Source organism: Pongo pygmaeus, chromosome 8 (genome assembly GCF_028885625.2).
Source record: "Pongo pygmaeus isolate AG05252 chromosome 8, NHGRI_mPonPyg2-v2.0_pri, whole genome shotgun sequence".
Classification (NCBI taxonomy): domain Eukaryota; kingdom Metazoa; phylum Chordata; class Mammalia; order Primates; family Hominidae; genus Pongo; species Pongo pygmaeus.
In genome coordinates, this window is record NC_072381.2 from 98,617,294 (window position 1) to 98,640,382 (window position 23,089).

Genomic DNA, 23,089 nt, shown 5'->3' on the forward strand with positions numbered 1-23,089 from the left:
GATACATTATTGTGATTGTATAAACACTATTCACAAGCCATGAAGTATACTGACTGCAATGTGCTTCACGCATTTTGATCTTGTTTCAACTTGTTCTTTTCTTTCTTTTGGAGTCAATACCTTGTTGGTGGTGGTTTTTAGTGTTTGTTTGTTTTCTGAGACAGGGTCTCTGTCACCCAGGCTGGTGTGTAGTGGTGAGATCTCAGCTCACTGCAGCCTCGACCTCCCCTGGCTCAGGTGATCCTCCCGTTTCAGCCTCCCAAATAGCTGGAACTACAGGCACATACCACCACACCTGGCTACATTTTGTATTTTTTGTAGAGTTGGGGTTTTGCCATGTTGCCCCGGCTGGTCTCGAACTCCTGGGCTCAAGCAATCTGCACACCTCAGCCTCCCAAAGTTCTGGGATTACAGGCGTATACCACTGCACCTAGCCCCTTGTTGTTTTTTGTACTTTAAACTCCTCCCAAATTGTGTACATTTCCAACATGTTCAAATATATTGGAATTGTATCAATTTCATCTTGAACCCTCCCTTGGGGTCTTCCAAATGGCTCTGATCTGGAGGGTTTTGCTCAGGAGCTACGCATAGCTGCTATCCCTGAGCTGCCTTTCTCCACCTCTCTTTGCATCTCTCTTATTTTGGATTCCATGTCTTCCTCTTTCTTGGTTTACTTTCTTGTATTACTGAAGCATAGACCTTCCCTGTTTGAACAGCTTCATTCTACTCTCGTACTTCATTGGCAGTATGGCTGGCACAGGATTCCAAGTTCAAAAGCATTTCCTCCCAATATTTGAAAGCATTGTTCCATTGTCTTCTGGTTTCCCATATAGCTCGCTCCCACCGTCTCTAGACGAGTATTACATACCTGCACCTGTGCTGTGTGACTTGCAGTGCTTTTCTATGCAAAGCATGTTGTCCTCTACCCCATTTGTGGCAGACATGGCCATGGGACTGGCTTTAATGGAATGTGGGAATGTGGCCGTTGCTACAATACACCACCCAGATTTCCCTCCAGGAATGAAGGATAAAATACCCCCAGCTGCTGGGAGAGCTGCCAGAAAACCTCCCTCAGCTGTTAGCCCTCTTCAGGGATTGCCTGCACTGAAGAAAATTGCCCTACCCAAGATCATGTTTCCTTCCAGAAGCAGCCTACCTCCCAATGACTGATCAGTGCAGGGATATAGAGGCCTGGTCCCCTTGCCCCAAATGGTGACAATCTACAGGGCCATTCCAGCCTCTGGGTTCCCCATGGGGTCAGCAGGAGCTGGTGTTGGACCCAGCTTCCTTCCCCCCGCTTCTGTGGTGTTGATCTCATGAATATTTCTTAAGAAATACCTGTATACTGATATCATTTCAGAAATTTTCCCTGGGGAATGCAACCTGTCGCAGTTGGGTGCCAGGAGTGGTTCAAGAAAGCAGATCCTAAGATAGGATTTTGAGCTTGATCCTCCACCACCCAGATGGGAATGAAGACCCCTGATAATCTCATCAATGATTATCCCTGGCACAGTACAATTGTAAAATGTGTCACCAATGGAAGGGAACGCGTTAGCTGTGTGAAATGTCAAGCAGTTGAAATATGCAGGGAAAACAGTAACTAAGGATTTGGATTTAGGGGGCCATTGCCAAACTCAGTTGACACTCTGGAAAAGTAAAAGGCTGAGAGTAATTAATCAGCAATAAATAGCTATGAATGAAAGCCAGGTGGCCTCCTCTCCTGCAGCAGAACTGGGAAAGCTCAGGCCCAGCACCAGAACTTAGTCACAAAAGACGACAAGCTCCAAGGAAGATTGAACCCCCAACCAAGACAAGTCGACTCTGATAAGGTCAAGGCTCTGCTTGGGAAAGACTGGGACCCTGATACATAGGATGGGGATATCTGGTTGATGTCCTTGAGAATCTTAAATCTGCAAATTTCTCTGAGCCCTCTGAGCGTGGAGGAGCTTAGATTAAAGACAAGCACCCTTAGACCTTGCTTGGAGATGATGTGAAGGCCCCTCCCCTGCGAGACAACTTGTTCGTTTCTCAGGATCTGTGAAGGCCTCCCACTCCGGCCATTACCAATATCTACGGTTAAGTCCTAACAACATATTGCTGCCTGGGATGTGCTAGGCCTGCCTGCTGAAGACAGAAAGGGGGCACCCCTTGAATAAACTACAGGACACAACCAACTGGACTGGCAGAAGCTGGAAGAGTTCACATGGGGCTGGATTCTAAGTGTGCTGTGTCGAAGGGCAGTGCAGAACACAAGATAAAGGAGAGTTGACCAGTATGGGTGCGCTCCCCCAAGATGCTGATTTCATATGCCACAAGGCCCCCAGAGATGGTGCAAACACACTACTAAGGTGGCTCCTAGGAACATGAAAAAAGCAATGGCCCACCTTAAGTTAAGAAGAAATACCTGTACTGCCCTGACAGACAGTGGAAAGTAAGGATTGAAATGCTGCGGCCTGATCAAGTGGATTTACAATGTAAGGCCAGAAAACCCACTAGATGACGGTGTTCTACAGGAGCCCAGAGGACACATCATTTACCAAGGCAATAAAGAACACAGTGGTAGAGGGCCATCAGTTTCACTAAAGAATTCAGTCCTCTGTAGGCCAGGACTGAGGTCAGAGATTCTGGTACGGAACTGGGCTGATGGCAGCAAGGACTAGAAGACCCAGAGCAATAGAGGCCAGGGAGTGGCACATTATTGTCAGAAGCCAGGTGTGAGCAGTCACCATGATGAACATCCAGGCTGGAGTAGCAGCCAACCTAAAATTCATAGAATTATGGAGATGATCAACAGAACACAGCATCCTGGGGCAAAATAGATGGGTGACAAACAAGGTCTCTGCTTGCGAATCAAAATAAATAAGATCAATACAATCAAAATAAATAAGAATGCTGAGGGCCATTACCCCTATACAAAGTCACCTTCTCCTGTGCAGTTTCCAGGCCTGGACCAGTCCCAGGACATGAAGCCTACTGACTAAGGGAAAGGTCAGATCCTCAAGTGGAGGGACCCTCCAACCACAAGGTAAATGTGCATGATAATGATTTCCCTGGCCCATCCCCAAAGGGACCTGCGGCCATTTACTCAGGTAGCTGTTGAGTGGAGAAGGGAAATACCCAAGTGTTTTGAGGACTTTTAGATACAAGACTCAAATTGATGTCGATACCTGGAGACCCGAAACATAACCATAACCCACCTTGTTAAGATAGGAACACATGTAGCTGGGCACGGTGGCTCTCGCCTGTAGTCTCAGCACTTTGGGAGGCCGAGGCAGGTGAATCACCTGAGGTCGGGAGTTTGAGACCAGCCTGGCCAATATGGTGAAACCCTGTCTCTGCTAAAAATACAAAAATTAGCCGGACGTGGTGGCAGGTGCCTGTAATCCCAACTACTCTGGAGGCTGGGGCAGGAGAATCGCTTGATCCCAGGAGGTGGAGGTTGCAGTGAGCCGAGACCACGCCACTGCACTCTAGCCTGGGCGACAGAGTAAGACCCCGTCTCAAAAAAAAAAATATATATATATATATATGTGTGTGTGTGTGTGTGTGTGTGTGTGTGTGTGTGTGTGTGTGTGTATTAGCTTAAAATAATTTAAAACTTTCAAAATGGAAATAATAATTGTTTAGTTAAAAATTGTGAAAATCACTAGGTGTGGTTGCTCGCACCTGTAATCCCAGTGACTTGGGAGGCTAAGGCTGGAGGATCACTTAAGTCCAGGAGTTTAAGGCTGAGGTGAGCTATGATTGTGCCACTGCACTCCAGCTTGGGCACAGAGTCAGACCCTGTCTTTACAAAAACAAAACAAAAGAAAGAAAGTAGTAAAAGTAGCAACCTAAAGCCAAGGAGTGGGAAGATGATAGCTGAGGGTCATGGCCTGGAATCACAGCTTCTCTCCCCAGGACCCCAGGGAGAACTCTGGAGGAATGGAGTGAGGGTTGACTCAGATTCCAGGAGGGGCTATGAGCTGTGTTTCATTAAGAAGTAGCAGGATCGAGAGAGCTTTAAGGTATTAGAATGGTAGGAGAGAGTAACAGGAACTAGGGCAAGTGGTATTTATTTATTTATTTATTTAGAGATGGAGTCTCGCTCTGTTGCCCAGGCTGGAGTGCAGTGACACAATCTTGGCTCACTGCAACCTCCGTCTCCTGGGTTCAAGTGATTCTCCTGCCTCAGCCTCCCAAGTAGCTGGGATTACAGGCATGTACCACCACACCCGGCTAATTTTTGTGTTTTTAGTAGAGACAGGATTTTGCCATGTTGGCCAGGCTGGTCTCCAACTCCTGACCTCAGGTGATCTACCCGCCTGAGCCTGCCAAAGTGCTAGGATTACAGGCGTGAGCCACCGTGCCCAGCCCGGGCGGGTGGTATTTAGAGAAGAGAGAAGAGGCTCAGAGACTGCTGGTCAGTAGGCTCCAGTCTGACTTCACAACAGTGTGTTTGTGTTTGTGTGTGTGTGTGTGTGTGTGTTGGGTGTTAGGTGGGGACAATTTACTGGTAAGATATGAATGTGAATGTGCACTTTAGAAGCAGCACAGCTTTACACAAAGGCAGTGCCTGTGTTCTGCTGTCCATCACAACTGGCTTCCTCACCATCAGAGCTGCCACTACTCTCTCCGCCACCTCTGGCCCAATGGCAGCCTCCCAGGATCCTGTTCAGCAGGCCGCTCCTGCCTTAAATTCTTCATTTGCAATAACTCCTTCTGTCCCACAAACAATCCTATGAGGTAAGTAATAATCTCCACTATAAGTGAGGAAACTGAGGCACAGAAAGATGAAGTAGCCTGCTAAAGGTTATAGCTAATATATAGTAGAGCTGAGATTCAAACCTAAGCAGATGGTTGGGAACGTCCCCGTGGCATCCACACACTCTGGAAACCATGGGGCCCAATTTTAATGTTGCTAAGATGCATATACTGGGTTGAATAATGTCCCTCAAAATTCATGCACAGCTGGAACCTACGAACGTGACCTCATGGGAAATAGGGTCTTAGCAAATACAATCAAGTTAAGATGAGGTCATACTGGATTAGGGTGGGCCCTAAATCTAGTATGACTAGTGTCCCTACAAGAAGAAGGTCATTTGGACATAAAGCCAAAGACACACAGGGAAAATGCCATGTGGCAACAGAGGCAAAGATTGGAATGGTGTATGCAAGTCAACGAATGGTAAGGATTGCTGGCAACCACTAAAAGCTGGGAAGATGCAAGGAAGGATGCCCTGCTACTGCCTTCAGAGAGATTGTGCTTTGACACATGAATTTCAGACTTCCAGGCTCCAGAACTGTAAGAGAATAAATTGCTGTTGTTTTAAGCCATCCAGTTAGTGGTAATTTGTCATGGCAGCCAGAGGAAACTAACACAGTGTGGCATCGCCATTCCTGGACACCATCTGCTCTCAAGGTCTTTGTCCTCTGAGCTCCCCAGCTTCCTAGGGCCAAGAAGGTAAGAGTGACTGTCTCTGGTGAGCCTTGGAATTTTCCTTGTATCTTATGAGACTGGTCAGGTGCCAATCACTCAGTTCTTCTATCCTGGTGTCCTCTCTATGGACTGTCCCTATTTTTTTGGGGAGAGGGTCTGGACACACACTCGTTTGTGTTATAAATGGAGACAGATGGGGAGAAAGAAGGGATAGGAGATTTCTGTTTAGCTTTGTTCAAATCCAAAAAGCTAACAGGGCCTCTTTTTCTTATATGGTCAACTTTTAGAACTCTATAAGATTCCAATGAACACCATAAGGAAAACACTTAGGGAAAAAAATATTTTCTCTTGGAAAAAATCATAGAAGAGTAAATTTACAGAGTGACCATCGACCATTTATTCATCAATAATATGTTCATTTGCTCAATAAATATTCGAGCCAGATGGGGAGTTAGGTACCAGGGCCTCAGCGGAGAATAACCCAGGCAGAGTTCTGACCTGAGGGAGCTCCCCAGCTAGTGGGGCCCGCATGCCAGTGCTGTCACATATCTAATCACTGGATGTTGTCAACCACTCTGTGAGACAGGACTCCTGTGGTCATCTTTACAGCTGACAAAATGGAGGCACAGAAGTGACAAAAAACTTGAGCCAGGATTCAAACCTAGTGTCTTCTGAGTCAAACTCCCTTCCCAGCTTCACCTCAGCTGAGATCTCATATTCCTGTTTCATTGTTTCTCACCTCTCTCAAGTAAACTCAAGCATTAATCTAGGTGAGTGACCTTACACTTGCCCTGGAACAGTGAGACAAAAGAGATGGAGAAAGAGGAATGTGAGAGGAAGAGAAGGGAGACTCAGCAAAAAATCTAGATGTGAAGAACAAAGTGCTGGGGTAGCAAAGAGGATTTAGTGGAAGAGAAATGAAGACAGATTCATAACATCTTATTCCAATTCCAGTTTTACAGAATCTTAGGTATTACCTAACAGCATTTTTCAAATTGGCATGCACAGAAGGGTCCATTGTTTCAGTTGATAACCGAAGTGCATTTTAGAGCTAAAATACTATTTTTGGTGGCTTAATTACAGGGTTTCTCACAGTGGAAGACACTATCTTTAAGTAACTTAATATATAGTATATTTGATAATATATAGTAACTTAATATATAGTATATAGTATAATATATAGTATATTAATATATAGTATATATTCCTTTAAGAAAGTGCTCGGCAGCAACTGAGTCCACGTAGAGGGCAGGAGGAGATAAATTATTTTATAACATTTGGCACCATCATATTGTCATCATTCAAGGCAACTGGGGGAGCTAAAATAAGATAGGAATTAATCTGACTTCTCTAAGAATATATTAATATATTTTCTAAAATCAACCAGAAAAAATAGAACAGGCAAAAGTGGAATAATTTTAAGCCTTGTGCTCACTTTTACAGAAACAATAATTCTTCATCAAAATGTTTGATAGACAAATGGCTCCCAGCTGTTCTTCTGGAAGAGCCCTCATTCATTCACGCATATATGCACTTATTCAGCTAATACTTATTAAACGCTACTTGGTGCCAGGCACAATGCTAACTACGAAAACGAATAGGACACATTTCTGTTCTTCAAGCTCACAGATAATTGTAGCATCATGTGGTGAGGGCAATGATAGAAAGAGATAAACAGAAGAGATAGGTATCTGTAGGGCAGGGGAGGGCAAGCGTGGTAGGCTTCCTGGAGGAGGTGACAGCTGAAAACTGGACTGAATCTTAATGGTTGGATTGATATGTGTGTTTGTGTGTGTGCCTGACTATATGATATGAAATAGAGTTAAATACACATGGTGAACATTTGGAACCTCAAGACATTCCACACTGGTGGAATATCATGTATGACATAAAACAGTTAAGCACTGAGCCTAGGCAGGCAGGCAGTTACCAGCTCAGAGAGCCTTATTTGCTCAGTAACATCTACTGAGTACTCACTACATGCCAAACACTATCCTAAGCATTTTATCTCATTGAAACCTTCCACCACCCTACCCTGTGAAGTCCGTGCTATGGTAGGATCCCCATTTTACAGACGAAAAAGCTGAGGCCTGACTTGGCTAAGCACCTTGCCTTGGTTCTCATGGTAAGTAAAGCCAGGATCTGAATGCAGGCAGTCTTTTTCCAGAGCCCGTGCTCTTCATTCTTACACATACCTCATGGTGACAGGGACCTATTGGAGATGTATTTTTCAGCAGGGAAGTGGAGCGATTGGATTGCCTATTAATACCCTGGTTACAAATGAAATGTTTTAGTTACCATGCAGACTTAAATTTTAATAGGAGCTAAAATAGGCCAGGCTCAGTGGCTCATGCCTATAATCCCAGCACTTTGGGAGGCCAAGGTGGGAAGATTGCTTAAGGCCAGGCCAGGAGGATTGCTTGAAGAAGTTTGAGACCAGCCTGGGCAATATAGTGAGACCCTATCTCTACAAAAAAAAAAAAAAAAAAAAAAAAAAGGACCTAAAGCGGGCAGAGCAGTCAGGGCCTGCCCTCTCAAAATAGGATGCACTCCAAATCAAGAACCAAGTCAGGAGTATCACTGACTGCCTAAGAAGAATTCTCTCATATGAGATTAGCCACCTGCCCCTGAAATGATTTTCAGATATGTTGCTTGCTGATAGAGCTGCAGTGATCACAGCTGAGTGCTGAGGGGATCTCCCTATTTGCCGGTTTAAAATGCAGCCCTTCCTGGCTGAAGATAAACTTTAGGAAAGAGCAGGGGGTCTACCCTGAAAAGGTGCTGAGCTCTAAAAGTATGCTTTTGATGCATTCTTTTAGGTAAGGTGCATCCTTTTAGGTAATTAAGGAATATTGATAACAGAAAGGAAAGAGAGTAAAGCATTTGTCTGTTTCTCCGTAACAGTTTAGATCAGACGACCTTTGATCAATTCATCCCTGATCTAATTCGTTCAATCACTGTGGTTCTTCTAGGTGCTCAGGATATGGTGGTTGGCAAAATCAGATGTGGCTCCTACCTTCAAGGAGTTTGCAGCCTAGTGAGGGGAAAAGATACCAATCAAAGAATCACTCACAAATAAATGTGCAATTATAATTGTGGTGAATGGTTGGAGAAGTACAAGCTAAAGCGAGGACATTCCTGCAGCAGTGAGAACTAAGATCTCCCAGGGAAGCAGGAAAGGAGATAACAGTGGAGCATTCCAGACAGGGCCTGTGGAAAAGCCCTGAAGGCAGGAAAGAGCCTGCCTGGTCAAGGAATGTAAGGTGTCAAGCATGGCTGGTTTGGGACTTTGGTCTCCACTACGCCCCAGAGGACAGATGGGGGATTTTTTTTCCTTATTTTAAGAACAATGGCAAATCAATCAAATGTTTTGTGTTTGCATTGGGAAATATGTGACAAGATTGCATTTGCATTATTTAAAACAAAAAATCCCTGCTAAGGAGAAATCAGATTGTTCTGCATTGAAAGAACATTTATTGTGTGCCTACCAGGGCTGTGCAATAGAAATGTAGTATGAGCCACATTTATCATTTTGAATTTTCTAGTCACACCAAAAAAAGTAAAACACATTAGGTGAGATCAATTTTAATGTTTACCCAATATATCAAAAATATTATCATTTTAACATGTAATAATATAAACAAGTATCAGTGCAATATTTTACATTCTTTTTTCATACTAAGTTTTTGAAATCTGCTGTGTATATTCACACACTTCAATTTGGACATAAAATCTTCCTCAGAAATACCTGATCTATGTGTAGATTTCATAAAATTCACAATTGAAAAAACAGGTTTTTGTATCCAGGTTGTTCCAGACATACTTAAAAGTTTTCCAATAAAATAATAATAATAATAAAAAGAAAAAATAAGAAAAACAAAAGTTTTTCAATAAATGAACTATTAGTTTTTAAATTAAGATTAAATAAAATTTAAAATTCAGTTTCTCAATAACAGTGGCCACATTTCAAGCACTCAGTAGCCATCTATGGCTAGTGCTACCATATTGGATAGATCAGGAGGGACCTTTCCATCACTGCAGAAAGTTGTATTGGACAGTGCAGGTCTACATGCTGGTGAGGCCCTGTGTGTTCATTAGCATTGCCTTGGAAGATGTAACCTTCGAAGGTGATAGGTGCTCTAACCTACAACAGCCTCCCTATTTCCATTTAATATCTTTAAACCCATTCAGCAGCTTTTTGATCCTGTTTTGGTTTCCCAAGAACAGGTTCCTACTGGGAAGAAAATGAGCTCACCTGCTGAGATAAATATCTAGTCTGCTTGGCTGTTACATTTCTCTTTACATGAATAAAGATGAGTTTCCCAATCTTCATCCTAGACTATCCCTGAGTGAACTATCAACATCAAAGTACTTGTGAGATCTTGTGGAAACTACCAGCTCTTCACAACCTCATGACTGGCAGCCCCTATCTGTAAAGAGCAAACATTCATTTTCAGGGCTAGCAATGGCAATTAGGGAATTTAACAAGCACCCCAGGCCAATGAGCATCTTGTTTGCTCCTCTTCCTCAAGGTCCCCACTCACAGGGTGACCTTTAGCCAGAAAAGAAGGTCCTGGAGGGCAGGTGTGGAATTGGAGTGTCTGGCACAGCAGGCCTGGGTGCTGGCTACCCAGGTGCCAGTCCGCCAGGTGCCACCTCTCTCCAGGGTCCTTCCTCCCTCTCCCCCATTTTCTGCTCCCCATTTGGCTTGAAGGTGAACAGGGAAATGTTTTTCTCTATATCTCTTTAAGAATCTTTGTAAATCTCTGTGGAAATTAATTTTGCCCCTCAACTCTGGGCAATGAATAATGTTCACACGATGATTTATCTTTTGACCTGATTTTTCCCACCCTAATCCCACCTGATACTTTAGTTCACCTTCCCATCAGAAACGGGAGCTCCTTGGAAGCAGGTACCAAACGTCATCTTGCATTCTGTTTTGGTTTTGTTTCTCTGATTCTTTAAAATTCCCCACATGGTTTTCTAATCCATTCTATTAAGTAACATTTGAGTGTTGCCTTTTGTTTAACAATGGCTAACATCAATTGAACATTTACTAAATGTTAAGCACTTTACATGAATTTCTTTCATTTTAAAAAATTTTAAGGTTTTAAAATTAGAGACAGGGATTGGGTGGGGTGAGGGTGGCTCTCTCTGTGTTGCCCAGGCTGGTCTCCAACTCCTGACCTCAAGCAATCCTCGCTCCCCGTCCTCACATAGTGGTGGGATTACAGGAATTAGCCATTCCACCTGGCCGGATTTCTTCATTTAATCCTTATAACCGAGCTATGAAGTAAATATTATTTGCATCATTTTACACATCAGGAAACCAAGGCTCAAATAGGTTAAATAAACTTATCCAAGGAGACACATCTAGTCAGGGCAGTAAGGAATTAAATCTAGAAAGTCCTAATCTAGAGTTTATAACCTTTGTACAACATTGTGTACCTAGGATGTTTTGCTACTGTGTATCTACTGTTTTAAATCTCCAGCGAGTTTATGCTTAGTCTAGGAGAGAAAGGGAGGCCCTGCCAAACACTTCATGTGCTTCTTCTCTCAGCAGTAACGTTCTCAAAGCGGCTAATCAAGAGCTAGAATCGATCCATAGATAGATATCAGGCTGGAGGGTAGCAGTCTGGTCTGAAAGCCGGTCCGCTAGCATTCACAATCTCAGCGTTCAACCTGGGCGTGCCTCTCAGCTCTCCCGTTAACACTCCCTCCTGTGCTGCTGATTTTTGGCAGTAATCCCAGCACTTTGGGAGGCCGAGGTGGAAGGATCACATGAAGGCAGGAGTTCGTGACCAGAGTGGGAAACAAAGTGAGACCCCCCCCCCTCCCACCCCACTCCGCTGTCTCTATAAAATTTTTTAATAAAAAATTAGCCGGGCGCGGTGGCGTGCGCCTGTAGTCTCAGCTACTCGGCAGGCTGAGGCAAGACGATCGTTTGAACCCGGGAGACTGAGGTTGCAGTGAGCTATGATTGCACCACTCCACTCCAGCCTGTGCGACAGAGTGAGACCCGAGGGGATGACAAGGGGGCTTTGCTCCTTTGTGAAATCCCGTTGTCCCAGGGCAGGAGAGGCCGCACTTCACACAGGGAGAACTATGCTCAAGAGCGCAGAACTAGTTCATCCCGTTCCATTGTCACTGGTTTTATCCCATTAAAAATAGTAATTTGCTTTCCCCTAAAAGCGTATAAACACAAAACCAGCCCCTGACTGCAAGACACCAAGCTTGTTTAGGTCTAAGCCCGCAGAGAACCCCCGATCCCAGAATTAGCTGGCGGGCCCGGGAGGAAGTGTTCCCGCCCTCTGTCCCGCCCGGCGGCCCCCGCCACATCTCGGCCGGCCCTCAGGTTTAATCTCCGCCCTTCAAAGGCGGCAGCCAATCGGGGAGCTGCGTCCCCGCCGCGCGCGAGCTGCTCCTCCTTCTTGCGGGCCGCGCCCAGCCGGCAGTGACGTGCCCCGCCCTGCAGCCGCGGGATTCAAACTCCCGGAAGCGGCATCCGCGCCTAATGGTGTGACTCGGCCGACGCGAGCGCCGCGCTTCGCTTCAGCTGCTAGCTGGCCCAAGGGAGGCGACCGCGGAGGGTGGCGAAGGGCGGCCAGGACCCGCAGCCCCGGGGCCGGGCCGGGCCGGGCCGGGCCGGACCGCCAGGGAGGGCAGGTCAGTGGGCAGATCGCGTCCGCGGGATTCAATCTCTGCCCGCTCTGATAACAGTCCTTTTCCCTGGCACTCACTTCGTGCCTGGCACCCGGCTGGGCGCCTCAAGACCGTTGTCTCTTCGATCGCTCCTTTGGACTTGGCGGTGGGTATCATCTCCTTACAGATAGGCGCAGAGAGGCCAAGTGACTTGCCCAAGGTCTTTCGTTAGGACGGCTTTTTCCGATTGGCAAGCACTTTCGTTGTGTGTTCCTCAAACATCTTTATTTTAGAAGTGAGAAAGCTTGTGCCTTTTTTTGCAGTTTCTCTTTTCCTGTCTGTCTCCTCAAGTGAGATTTTATGTGGGAATTTTTAAAGATTGGCGTCGCCTTGTAGAAGATGCTGCTTGTAATTGATGCCTTGTACTGTTTACTGGATGGAAGCGCTTGTTTGGTCACCTCCTGTCCAGCATGACTTAGGTCACTTCAGCTAATCAACCAATCATTTCTTTTCTTTTTTTCTTTTTTCTTTTTCTTTTTTTTTTTTTTTTTTTTTTGAGATGGAGTCTCGCTCTGTCACCCAGGCTGGAGTGCAGTGGCACGATCTTGGCTCACCGCAACCTCTGCCTCCTGGGTTCAAGCGATTCTCCTTCCTCAGCCTCCTGATTAGCTGGGACTACAGGCGTGCGCCACCACGCCCGGTTAATTTTTGTATTTTTAGTAGAGACAGGGTTTCGCCATGTTGGGCAGGCTGGGCTCGAACTCCTGACCTCAGATGATCCACCTGCCTCGGCCTCCCAGAGTGCTGGGATTACAGGCGTGAGCCACCACGCCCGGCCCCAATCAACCAATCATTTCTGAGGGCTTGCTGTTAGGCTCTGTGGGTAACAAAAAAAAAAAAATCAAAGTGCAGTCCTTGAAACAATAGTTGAACAACTGAAAAAATAAAAGGTTAGCAGGGAGTGTAATTGGGTACCAGATTGTGTAGGGGTGGGGATGGGGCAGCTATATCATTTGTTAGAGTTCACAGAGGGAAGGCATGCTGAGGAAGGTTTGAACTGTGGGAATCCTGTGGATGACTGGAATAGGAAATACAGGGAAAGGTGGCCCGGCGCGGTGGTTCACGCCTGTAATCCCAGCACTTTGGGAGGCCGAGGCGGGCAGATCACTTGAGGTCAGGAGTTCGAGACTAGCCTGACCAATACAGTGAAACCTCATCTCTACTAATAGATACAAAAATTACCCAGGCGTGGTGGCGCGCACCTGTAGTCCCAGCTACTCAGGAGGCTGAGGCAGGAGAATCCCTTGAACCCGGGAGGCGGAGGTTGCAGTGATCCGAGATCGTGCCACTGCACTCCAGCCTGGGCGACAGAGCAAGACTCTGTCGCCCCTAACCCCCTGCCCCCGCCAAAAAAAAAAAAAAAGAAACAGAAAAAAAGAAAATACAGGGAAAGGAGGTTGGTGGGACTAGCTGGTGGGGGAGATGCAAACCGTCTGGGCCAGAGGCTAGAAACGGTAGTCATTCATTCACTGCCAGAGTTTCTGTCCAAAGGTTAGGAAGCAGATGTTTGGGGGTTCTTTCACGTTCTGCAGATCTATATTTCCATCATTTTGTGTCTCAATGATTTGGTAGTAGTTTTCTCTCCTACGACCCACGATATCAAGTCAACAGTGTGTTATCAACAGAAACACATAGGAAAGAACTTCCTGTGGCAGCAGGTGACTGAGAGAGGCCATAACCTTGCATTTCTTCAACTGATGGATGAGCTACCACAATCTTTCACCTTATAATGGCAAAAATCCAGGACTAACCTTTTGATAGATGATTTCTTCTACTCCATCTCCACAGTTCTAATATGTTTAGACATTCTGATTTCACACAGAACAATCTTAAAAGTCATTTCACTACCATTCTAAGGAGGTCTCTCCTGTTTTTACTGATATCATTTATCCCTGTACTTCTCCTGTGTAATATTTATTACAGTTTGAGAATTCATGAATCCTTGTTTGTTTCCTTGTTATTGCCTGCCTTTACTACACTGAAAGCCCCATGACATCAGGGAACATGTCTTTTTTTTTTTTTTAAACCAGTTTACACCCAGCATGTATTAGGATACCTGGTAAATAGTAGGCTCTGTAGTAATTTTTGAATGCACTAATGGGCTCATACTCCTTTATATCCTTTAATCACACTGCCATTATTTTATCTTGGGATACATGAAGTGGAAAAATGTTTTTAACCTCCTTAATTAGCGTTACTTTTATATACTATTTATATGCATCGTATGCTTCACTAGATTTTTGTCTGCTATATACTTGTTTCTAAACTGTCATCTAGTACTGTTAGCAGATACTGAGTTTCTCCTTACTTAATTTGGCCCCTTATTCTTAATTCCTTTCATGCCTGACTCCCCTGAATGTTATACCTCTTTTCCTGTAAATGTCTTATTTAGGTTCTCTTCACTTTTTCCCACTGTGCTCTCTCAAATGATTATTAAGATAGATCTGAACTAGGCTATCTTCTAAAACAGAGGACCTATGTTAAGTAATGACATTTCAGTGCCTATATACTCAGAATTACATTATTTACCAACAGCTTTTTATTTTGGGCCAAGATATGTCCTTGATTGTGATCTACTTCTTTCAGGCTTTATTTAATGGTTGGAGACCCCTTCATTGTTTTTTAAACAAAACTTTTCCACTAAAGAATTACACATATAATTACACATATAGAACACTACAAAAAACATAAATGTACAAGTTGACTTTTTTTTTTTTTTTTTTTTTGAGACGGAGTCTTGCTGTGTCACCCAGGCTGGAGTGCAATGGTGCAATCTCGGCTCACAGCAACCTCCACCTCCCGGGCTCAAGCGATTCTCCTACCTCAGCCTCCTGAGCATCTGGGATTACAGGCACCTGCCACCACCCCTGGCTAAATTTTGTAGTTTTAGTAGAGATGGAGTTTCATCATGTTGGCCTGACTGGTCTCGAACTCCTGACCTCGTGATCCACCCATCTTGGCCTCCCAAAGTGCTGGGGCTACAGGTGTGAGCCACCATACCCAGCCCAAGTTGACATATTTTAGAAAGTGAATACTCCCATTTATCTACCACTGAGATTAAAAAAAAAAAGTTACAGTACCCCAGAAGCCTCCATCCATCTTTCTCCATACCCCACTGGTTTGGATATATCATTTCTATTTAGAGCAGATAGGTTATTAGACCTGTTTCAAACCTGAGATTTAAATTTTTAAACTCAGAATTATACAGTTGATTTTTATTTTTACAGACCATTTCAAAGATGTCTTCCAGAAGTACCAAAGATTTAATTAAAAGTAAGTGGGGATCGAAGCCTAGTAACTCCAAATCTGAAACTACATTAGAAAAATTAAAGGGAGAAATTGCACACTTAAAGACATCGGTGGATGAAATCACAAGTGGGAAAGGAAAGCTGACTGATAAAGAGAGACACAGACTTTTGGAGGTAAATGGTCTTCTGATCCTTTAAATTGTAAGCTCTCCAAGAAAGCGATGCATGAAGATTTCCTGATGCTACCTTCTTACTCTTGCCGTGTTCCCTGTCTTGTCCAGTTGATTAATTTTGGAAAGCTGACGTTGGGTTAAGAATCTTAAATTCCTACTTTGACTTTGCCAAGTCTTAGATGTACTTTAGTCATTACTAACTTCTCACCTTTTAAATGTAATTGAGTATGTGTTTTGAGGCTACCAGGTACTAAGTTTGTTTTGGAAATAAAGACATTGTGATTAATAGTTTTGCACCTTTAACATGGTCTGTTTCACCTTTAGTATGCTCTGTTTTTCAGTTATTTAAAACAAAGTAATAACCTAATTCATCATTCTTCCTATAGCTTCTTGGTAATTTAGCTTAACTACATGAATATTCTTGATAACTTTTGTTATGCTGTATTTAAGATTGTGAAACATTCTGGTTAACTATTTTCGCTATTTTTAAATTGATAGCGTAACTTAGAAGCATTCGATTTTCCATATTTTTTTTTTTGAGACTGGGTCTCAACTCTATTGCCCAGGCTGGAGTACAGTGGCTTGATCATAACTCACTGCAGCCTCAAACTCTGGGCCTCAGGTGATCCTCCTGCCTGGGCCTCCCAAAGTGCTGGAATTCCAGGCGTGAACCACTATGCCTGGCCATTCCATGCTTTTTTGGAGTACTATATTACTTGTTGATGTACTTTAAGGATACTGTGCTGGGCTTATATCTCTTTTTTACTGTGGGAGAGGAGAAAATATTTACCCAATAGTTATATAATCTGGTTTTCCTGTTAATTTACTAAATGTAAAAAATCAAATCTGTCCATTTCAGAGTATTAAATAGTGTTCAGATTTCCTTATTTAAAACATATTTTATCATGCATATTGGCTGCTATCCAAGTAATTCTGGTTTTCAGGCTTTTGAAGGAAAAGTTATTAGATGTGTTGGCATTTACACTCTGTTCAACTATATTTCAGATTCCCTAATTTATAATTTGTTATGGCATAGATAGTAAGGAAGTTAGGAACTTATTAGAACTAGAGGGTCTTAAAAATGTAATCATAAATATAATCACAAATTTGGATTTAATTATTTTGCAAAAGTGCTTTTATTATTATTTGTATTTAGAAAATAAATGGTTAAGGCCGGGCACGGTGGCTCATGCCTGTAATCCCAGCACTTTGAGAGGCTGAGACAGGCAGATCACCTGAGGTCAGGAGTTCAAGACCAGCCTGGCCAATATGGCGAAACAAAAATTAGCCGGATGTGTTGGTGTGCACCTGTAATCCCAACTACTTGGGAAGCTGAGGCAGGAGAATCGCATGAACCCAGGAGACAAGTTGCAGTGAGCTGAGATTGCACCACTGCACTCCAGCCTGGGTGACAGAGCAAGACTCTGTCTCAAAAAAAAAAAAAAAAAAATTAAATAAATGGTTAAACAGTATACCATTTGATTTATTTAAATTCTCTAAACAGGCACATAATGAAACTGATTTATTTTTTGTAACAACATACATTGAGGTAAATGCTTTTTCAGGCACTGAGAGAACAGTCATCCACCAATCCACAGATATGAAGGTTATTTTGCAATCTGGTAAAGGAATCTTATTGCTTCCCTGAGAGATAGCTTTCCATTTCATTCCACTTTTTGAGAAGCACTGGGTACTTTGTTCCTTTATAATCAATTGAAATTAAACTTCCTATAACTTCTACCCATTTGTTCTAATTGTGCCTATTAAGGTTACACAGAACAAGTCTTATTTTTCCTATGCAAACTGACAATTTATTAGATATGTAAGGAAATTTTGCTTCCTCTTAACTTTTCTGCAGACCAAGCTCATATTCTTCAGCTTTTCTGGCTTATCATCTTAAACAGCTTTTAGTTTATTCATATGCCTCCTGAATTATGCACTTAGAATTGAACACCGTATCCTAAATATGTTCTGGCAAACACAGATTGAAATAGTAGTGTTACATCTACTTAGCTGGATACTGTACTCCATTAAAGCCTAAAATTGTATGGCTCTATTATCTGTCTCATACTACTGATTTGAGTTAAGCTTGTGGCCAACTAAAATCCCCTCATTATTTTCAAATGAATAACTGTCCTCCTAAACTTAAATTTTCCCCATTTTATATTTGAACAACTGCTGCTTTTTTCTTCCTAAATGCAAGTTTTAACTTCATGCTATTTTGACCCTGTTAGCCTATAATTTTAATAATTATTTCTATTATCTTTTTATTTGACTTTTTCCTTTATGCCAGCAGCAGTTTAAAAAACATTACTTATGTATATCTTGTGAATCTTTGAAGATGTTAAGCATTCCTTTAGAGATCACCTTCTAGATTCAATACTGAATCATTTATTGAAAGTAAGCAGGTTAATGAATGCATCCCTCTCCTGCTGAAATATTCTGTAACTTTTAAGTTCCACTGATTCAAGTTCATTAAGGAGCAGGTATATCTTGTGTGACCCACTTTTAGCTTTTAGTTTTTACAAGATCCAGTATTATGGAAGAATGATTACCAAATACTCATGGGAGAGCTAGCCCTTCTTTAGCTTTTTCTCACCACCCTTGATAGAGGTGGTTTCTCCTTTCTTCGTGTCTGTGCCCGTTTTTTAATCTGTCTTAACTACAGCACTTACAACGTTGCATTAATACATTGGCTTACTTCTCTGTGAGCTATCTGAACATAAAACTTTGGCTTCCTCATCTTTTTTGGCCCTGGTATTTAGCATAATGCTGACTTGATAGATAATAAATGCTTCATAAATCCTTGTTGAAGTAGATATTGTTTAGCTAGATGTTTGACCTGGCTTTGTTCTAAGAGTCTTCTTAGTTTATATCTAGAAAATTCGAGTCCTCGAGGCTGAGAAGGAGAAGAATGCTTATCAACTCACAGAAAAGGACAAAGAGATACAGCGACTCAGAGACCAACTGAAGGCCAGATATAGTACTACCACATTGCTTGAACAGCTGGAAGAGACAATCAAAGAAGGTGAAAGGAGGGAGCAGGTGTTGAAAGCCTTATCTGAAGAGAAAGATGTATTGAAACAACAGTTGTCTGCTGCAACCTCACGAATTGCTGAACTTGAAAGCAAAACCAATACACTCCGTTTATCACAGGTGCTAATCATTTCTTTAAACCCAGATTTTTTTTTTCTTTCTGATACAGTTTGTAATTCTTAGGAAGAATGAGTTTGTTAAGACGTGCTTCCCAAATGATGAGACAATGATTAGTATAGTATACTAAGAGGTCACTTCACTTTTTTAAATAGCCCAGTCCCTTCTCTATAAGCAAAAATAGTTAATATGGTACCCTCCACTCCTTGTACCATTGATTTGCCTGGAGGAATATTCAGAAGACAAAATCTACTGTGTATTTACAATTACCAAGAATTTTTTGAGCTCTTATTTCTATAGTTTGTATCATGAAAATAGTAGGCTTCATTTTTTTGGTTATTTTTCATTTTTGAAACATACAATTATAATATCAAGTATACTTTTCCTAACTGCACTTGCATTTTCTCCCCCTTTTGTTTGAGAGGCACTAGTGTCATAGAAAGAACAAGGATACAGAAGTAGACATGTGAGTTCAGATCTTGGTTTTGTACTTGCCAGCTCTGGACAAATTTGTTAACCTTTATAGCCTTAGAGACAATACTAGACTTCTCCAGACCCCTGTCCTACATCTTAGTTTCTTTTTTTTTTTTTTTTAAACATATAAGCTAAACCTGAGTTTCCACATCAGTAAAATCAGGATAGGAATACTGATAATTAAATGTAATCATGTATGTAAATTGCCTCGCATAGTGCCTAGTATATAGTAGGTGTTCAGTAAATGGTTACTTATTGATCAGACCTTTGATTCTTTTGGAGATTTGGACATTCGAATAATACTAACATTAATATCATCTATAGGCTGGGCATGGTGGCTCATGCCTATAATCCCAGCACTTTGGGAGGCCAAGGCGGGCGGATCACCTGGGGTCAGAAGTTTGAGACCAGCCTGGCCAACACAGTGAAACCCTATCTCTACTAAAAATATAAAAATTAGCCGAGTGTGACGGCATGCATCTGTAATCCCAACTACTCGGGAGGCTGAGGCACTAGAATCGCTTGAACCTGAGAGGTGGAGGTTGCAGTGAGCCGAGATTGTGCCACTGCACTCTGGCCTGGGTGACAGAGTGAGCCTCTGTCTCAAAAAAAAAAAAAAAAAAGAAAATCATCTATAGAAGAAAATCTGTAGCTTTCAAATATATCTCAATGCTGTTAAGGATCTTTCTCTGTACTTTATTTCCCATTTAGGGGAGATAGTGATCAGACCTATACATTTATGTGTATTTTCATAGATGGGCGTTCAAGTGTTTCTGCAGATGAGTTCAAAAAGGTGAAGTTTTTGTAGAGAATTTCCACAGAGCTGAAACTCATAAAACATTACAGTCAGATTCAAAGTAGCTCACTAAAATTTTTCTTTGAAGTTCAAGAGTTAATTTCTCTACTTTTGGAATGTGAAATACAAACTTGGTAGAAATTATAATTTTTAAAATTTTTATTTATTTTTTATTTTTTGAGACAGAGTCTCATTTTGCCACCCAGGCTGGAGTGCAATGGCACAATCTCAGCTCACTGCAACCTCCACCTGGGTTCAAGCAATTCTCCTGCCTCAGCCTCCCAAGTATTTGGGATTACAGGTACCTGCCACCATGCCCTGCTGATTTTTGTATTATTAATAGAGATGGGGTTTCAACATGTTGGCCAGGCTGGTCTTGAACTCCTGACCTCAGGTGATCCGCCTGCCTCGGCCTCCCAAAGTGCTGGGATTACAGGTGTAAGCCACCATATCTAGCCTGAAATTATAATTTTTAAAGATGTATTCTTATAATAATTTTGTGGGCTACTCATATTGATTTCTGTATTAACTAGCATGTCTGACTTCTATAACAACCTCCAAATGTCAGTGTCTTATGCAACAAATGTTTATTTTTCTCTCATGCTAGTCTAGTCCAGATTGGAGTAGAGGAAGCTTTGTTCCACAGAGTCATTTGACTCCAGGTTCCTTCCTTCTAGTGGCTCCACCTTCCTTTAGGGTGGGGTCCCGCACCAAGTCCTCTGTATGTAGCTGTGAGATGGAGCCTGTGGAGAACTGCCTAGGAGGGGTCTGGGGCCAGGCCTGGTATTGACATATCTCACCTCTGCTCACATTCCACTGGAACATGGCTCCACTAACCACAGGGAAGGCTGGCATCATAGTCTACAGTGTGCCCAGGGTTAAAAGGAAAGGAGTTTAGAGAACTATCTTTGTCATAGTTTCTGCCTCAAGGACTGAATTGAGAGAGAGAAAGGGCTACATATTAAAGTGAATGAATAGAGCATCTTTGGAGAAAAATAATTTTTTTGAGCTTCTTTGCCAGTATTCACAAGTCTCTTATAGCTATTAAAAGACTGAAATACAGCTTTTTGTATGTTTGTTGGCCAGCCTGGCTACCTAGCCAGCTACTTCTCTTTTATTCCTCTGAGAAAATGAAAAGAGGAGAGAAATAATTTTTGATTTCCATATAATCTATATGAACTAATACTAATTAATAATTAATACTTTTTTTTTTTTTTTGAGATGGAGTCTTGCTCTGTCGCCCAGGCTGGAGTAATTTTTGTATTATTAGTAGAGATGGTGTTTCACCATGTTGGCCAGGCTGGTCTTGAACTCCTGACCTCAGGTGATCTGCCTGCCTCGGCCTGCCAAAGTGCTGGGATTACAGGCATAAGCCTGATCTTGGCTTACTGCAATCTCCTCTTCCCGGGTTCTGCCTCAGCCTCCCGAGTAGCTGGGACTACAGGTGCGCGCCACCATGCCTGGCTAATTTTTGTATTTTTAGTAGAGATGGGGTTTCACCATATTGGCCAGGCTGGTGTCAAACTCCTGACCTTGTGATCTGCCCGCCTTGGCATCCCAAAGTGCTGCTATTACAGGCGCGAGCCACTGCGCCCGGCCTAATTAATACCATTAGTAATACAAAACATGATTGTAGAAAAAAATTTTACCTTTTGTTTGACAATTTAATGTCTTCTAGATGTCATTTAAATAGCCTAGTTGTTTTGTGTTTGTCTTTTTGGTAAAAATCACTGGGCTATTCATAGGCACTGAGGGCTATTCTGGCAATCCTGGGGTCTAGAGGACTGCCAAAGTCAGATTAGATAGAAAATCTCAGGGTTTCCAGTCTGTTTGGGAAACTTCAGGGGATCTTAATTTTCACAATGGTTATCTCTGGTAACTCTCACCTGGCTTGATGGTTTACCACCATCTACTAGATCTGGATTTTTGGGTTTTTTTGAGACAGAGTCTCTATTGCCCAGGCTGGAGTGCAGTGGTGCAATCTTGGCTCACTGCAACCTCTGCCTCCCGGGTTCAAGTGATTCTACTGCCTCAGCCTCCTGAGTAGCTGGGATTATAGGCACAGGCCACCAGGCTCAGCTAATTTTTCTTTTTGTATTTTTAGTAGAGACGGGTTTTCACCATGTTGGCCAGGCTGGTCTCAAACTCCTGACCTCAAGTGATCTGCCCTCCTCAACCTCCCAGAGTGCTGGGATTATAGGCGTGAGCCACCGTGCCCAGCCTAGATCTGGACTTCGGGATGCCCCTGTGAGGTATACTGTATTATTATGGAACTGAATATAATGAGGCAACTTCTGTTGTGGAATGTCTGATGTTAACTAATGTTGGATTATTTACAGACTGTGGCTCCAAACTGCTTCAACTCATCAATAAATAATATTCATGAAATGGAAATACAGCTGAAAGATGTAAGTTCATTTCCTTTTAAGTTATGGGTAAAGAGGGCCAATTCATTTATTCTTAAGTTTTATAGAAATTGGCAACATTAGTGCTGTGAAGAAAACTGAATGGTTTGAGAGCTTCATTTAAGTCTCTTTCTATACATTCAAGAATCATTTCTTCTAAGCATAGTCTCTTTTTTTTTTTTTTTTTTTTTCCTGAGGCAAAGTTTCGGTCTGTTGCCCAGGCTGGAGTGCAGTGGCATGATCTCGGTTCACTGCAACCTCTGTCTTCTGGGTTCAAGCAGTTCTCCAACCTCAGCCTCCTGAGTAGCTGGGATTACAGTCACGAGCCACCACACTTCGCTAAGTTTTTGTATTTTTAGTAGAGACGGGGTTTCACCATGTTGGCCAGGCTGGTCTCAAACTCCTGACCTCAAGTGATCTGCCCACCTCGGCCTCCCAAAGTGCTGGGAGTACAGCTGTGAGCCACCGTGCCCAGCATCATGGTCTCTGTAGGGTAGACAGCCCTAGAAATTATCACTGCCACCAAATACCTCAGTAACATCTCTTTTCCATCTAAATCTAATATCCCTAATTTGCCCAATCATTTTATTGTTTCTTGTTTTTTCGGTATTTTTCTTTTTTTGAGATGGAGTCTTGTTCTGTTGCCCAAGCTGGAATGGACTGGTGAGCTCTCAGCTCACTGCAGCCTTTACCTCCCAGGTTCAGGTGACTCTTCTGCC

The 23,089-nt window shown here is 42.8% G+C and overlaps 1 protein-coding gene across 2 annotated transcripts in view; it reads left to right on the forward strand.

Annotated features, from left to right (window-relative positions):
- Positions 1-11,885: 11,885 nt before the first annotated feature.
- The window catches only part of CEP55 (centrosomal protein 55), a 34,177-nt gene continuing 22,973 nt past the window's right edge, over positions 11,886-23,089 (forward strand). Inside the window, exons 1-4 of one of the 2 annotated variants that reach the window (XM_054436308.2) lie at positions 11,886-12,227; positions 15,349-15,543; positions 18,423-18,698; positions 22,305-22,373. In XM_054436308.2, the coding sequence (XP_054292283.1) occupies positions 15,361-15,543; positions 18,423-18,698; positions 22,305-22,373 (528 nt within the window). In that variant the 5' untranslated portion in view covers positions 11,886-12,227; positions 15,349-15,360. The remainder of the gene's footprint in view (positions 12,228-15,348; positions 15,544-18,422; positions 18,699-22,304; positions 22,374-23,089) is intronic. The other variant, XM_054436309.2, reaches the window with a different exon arrangement.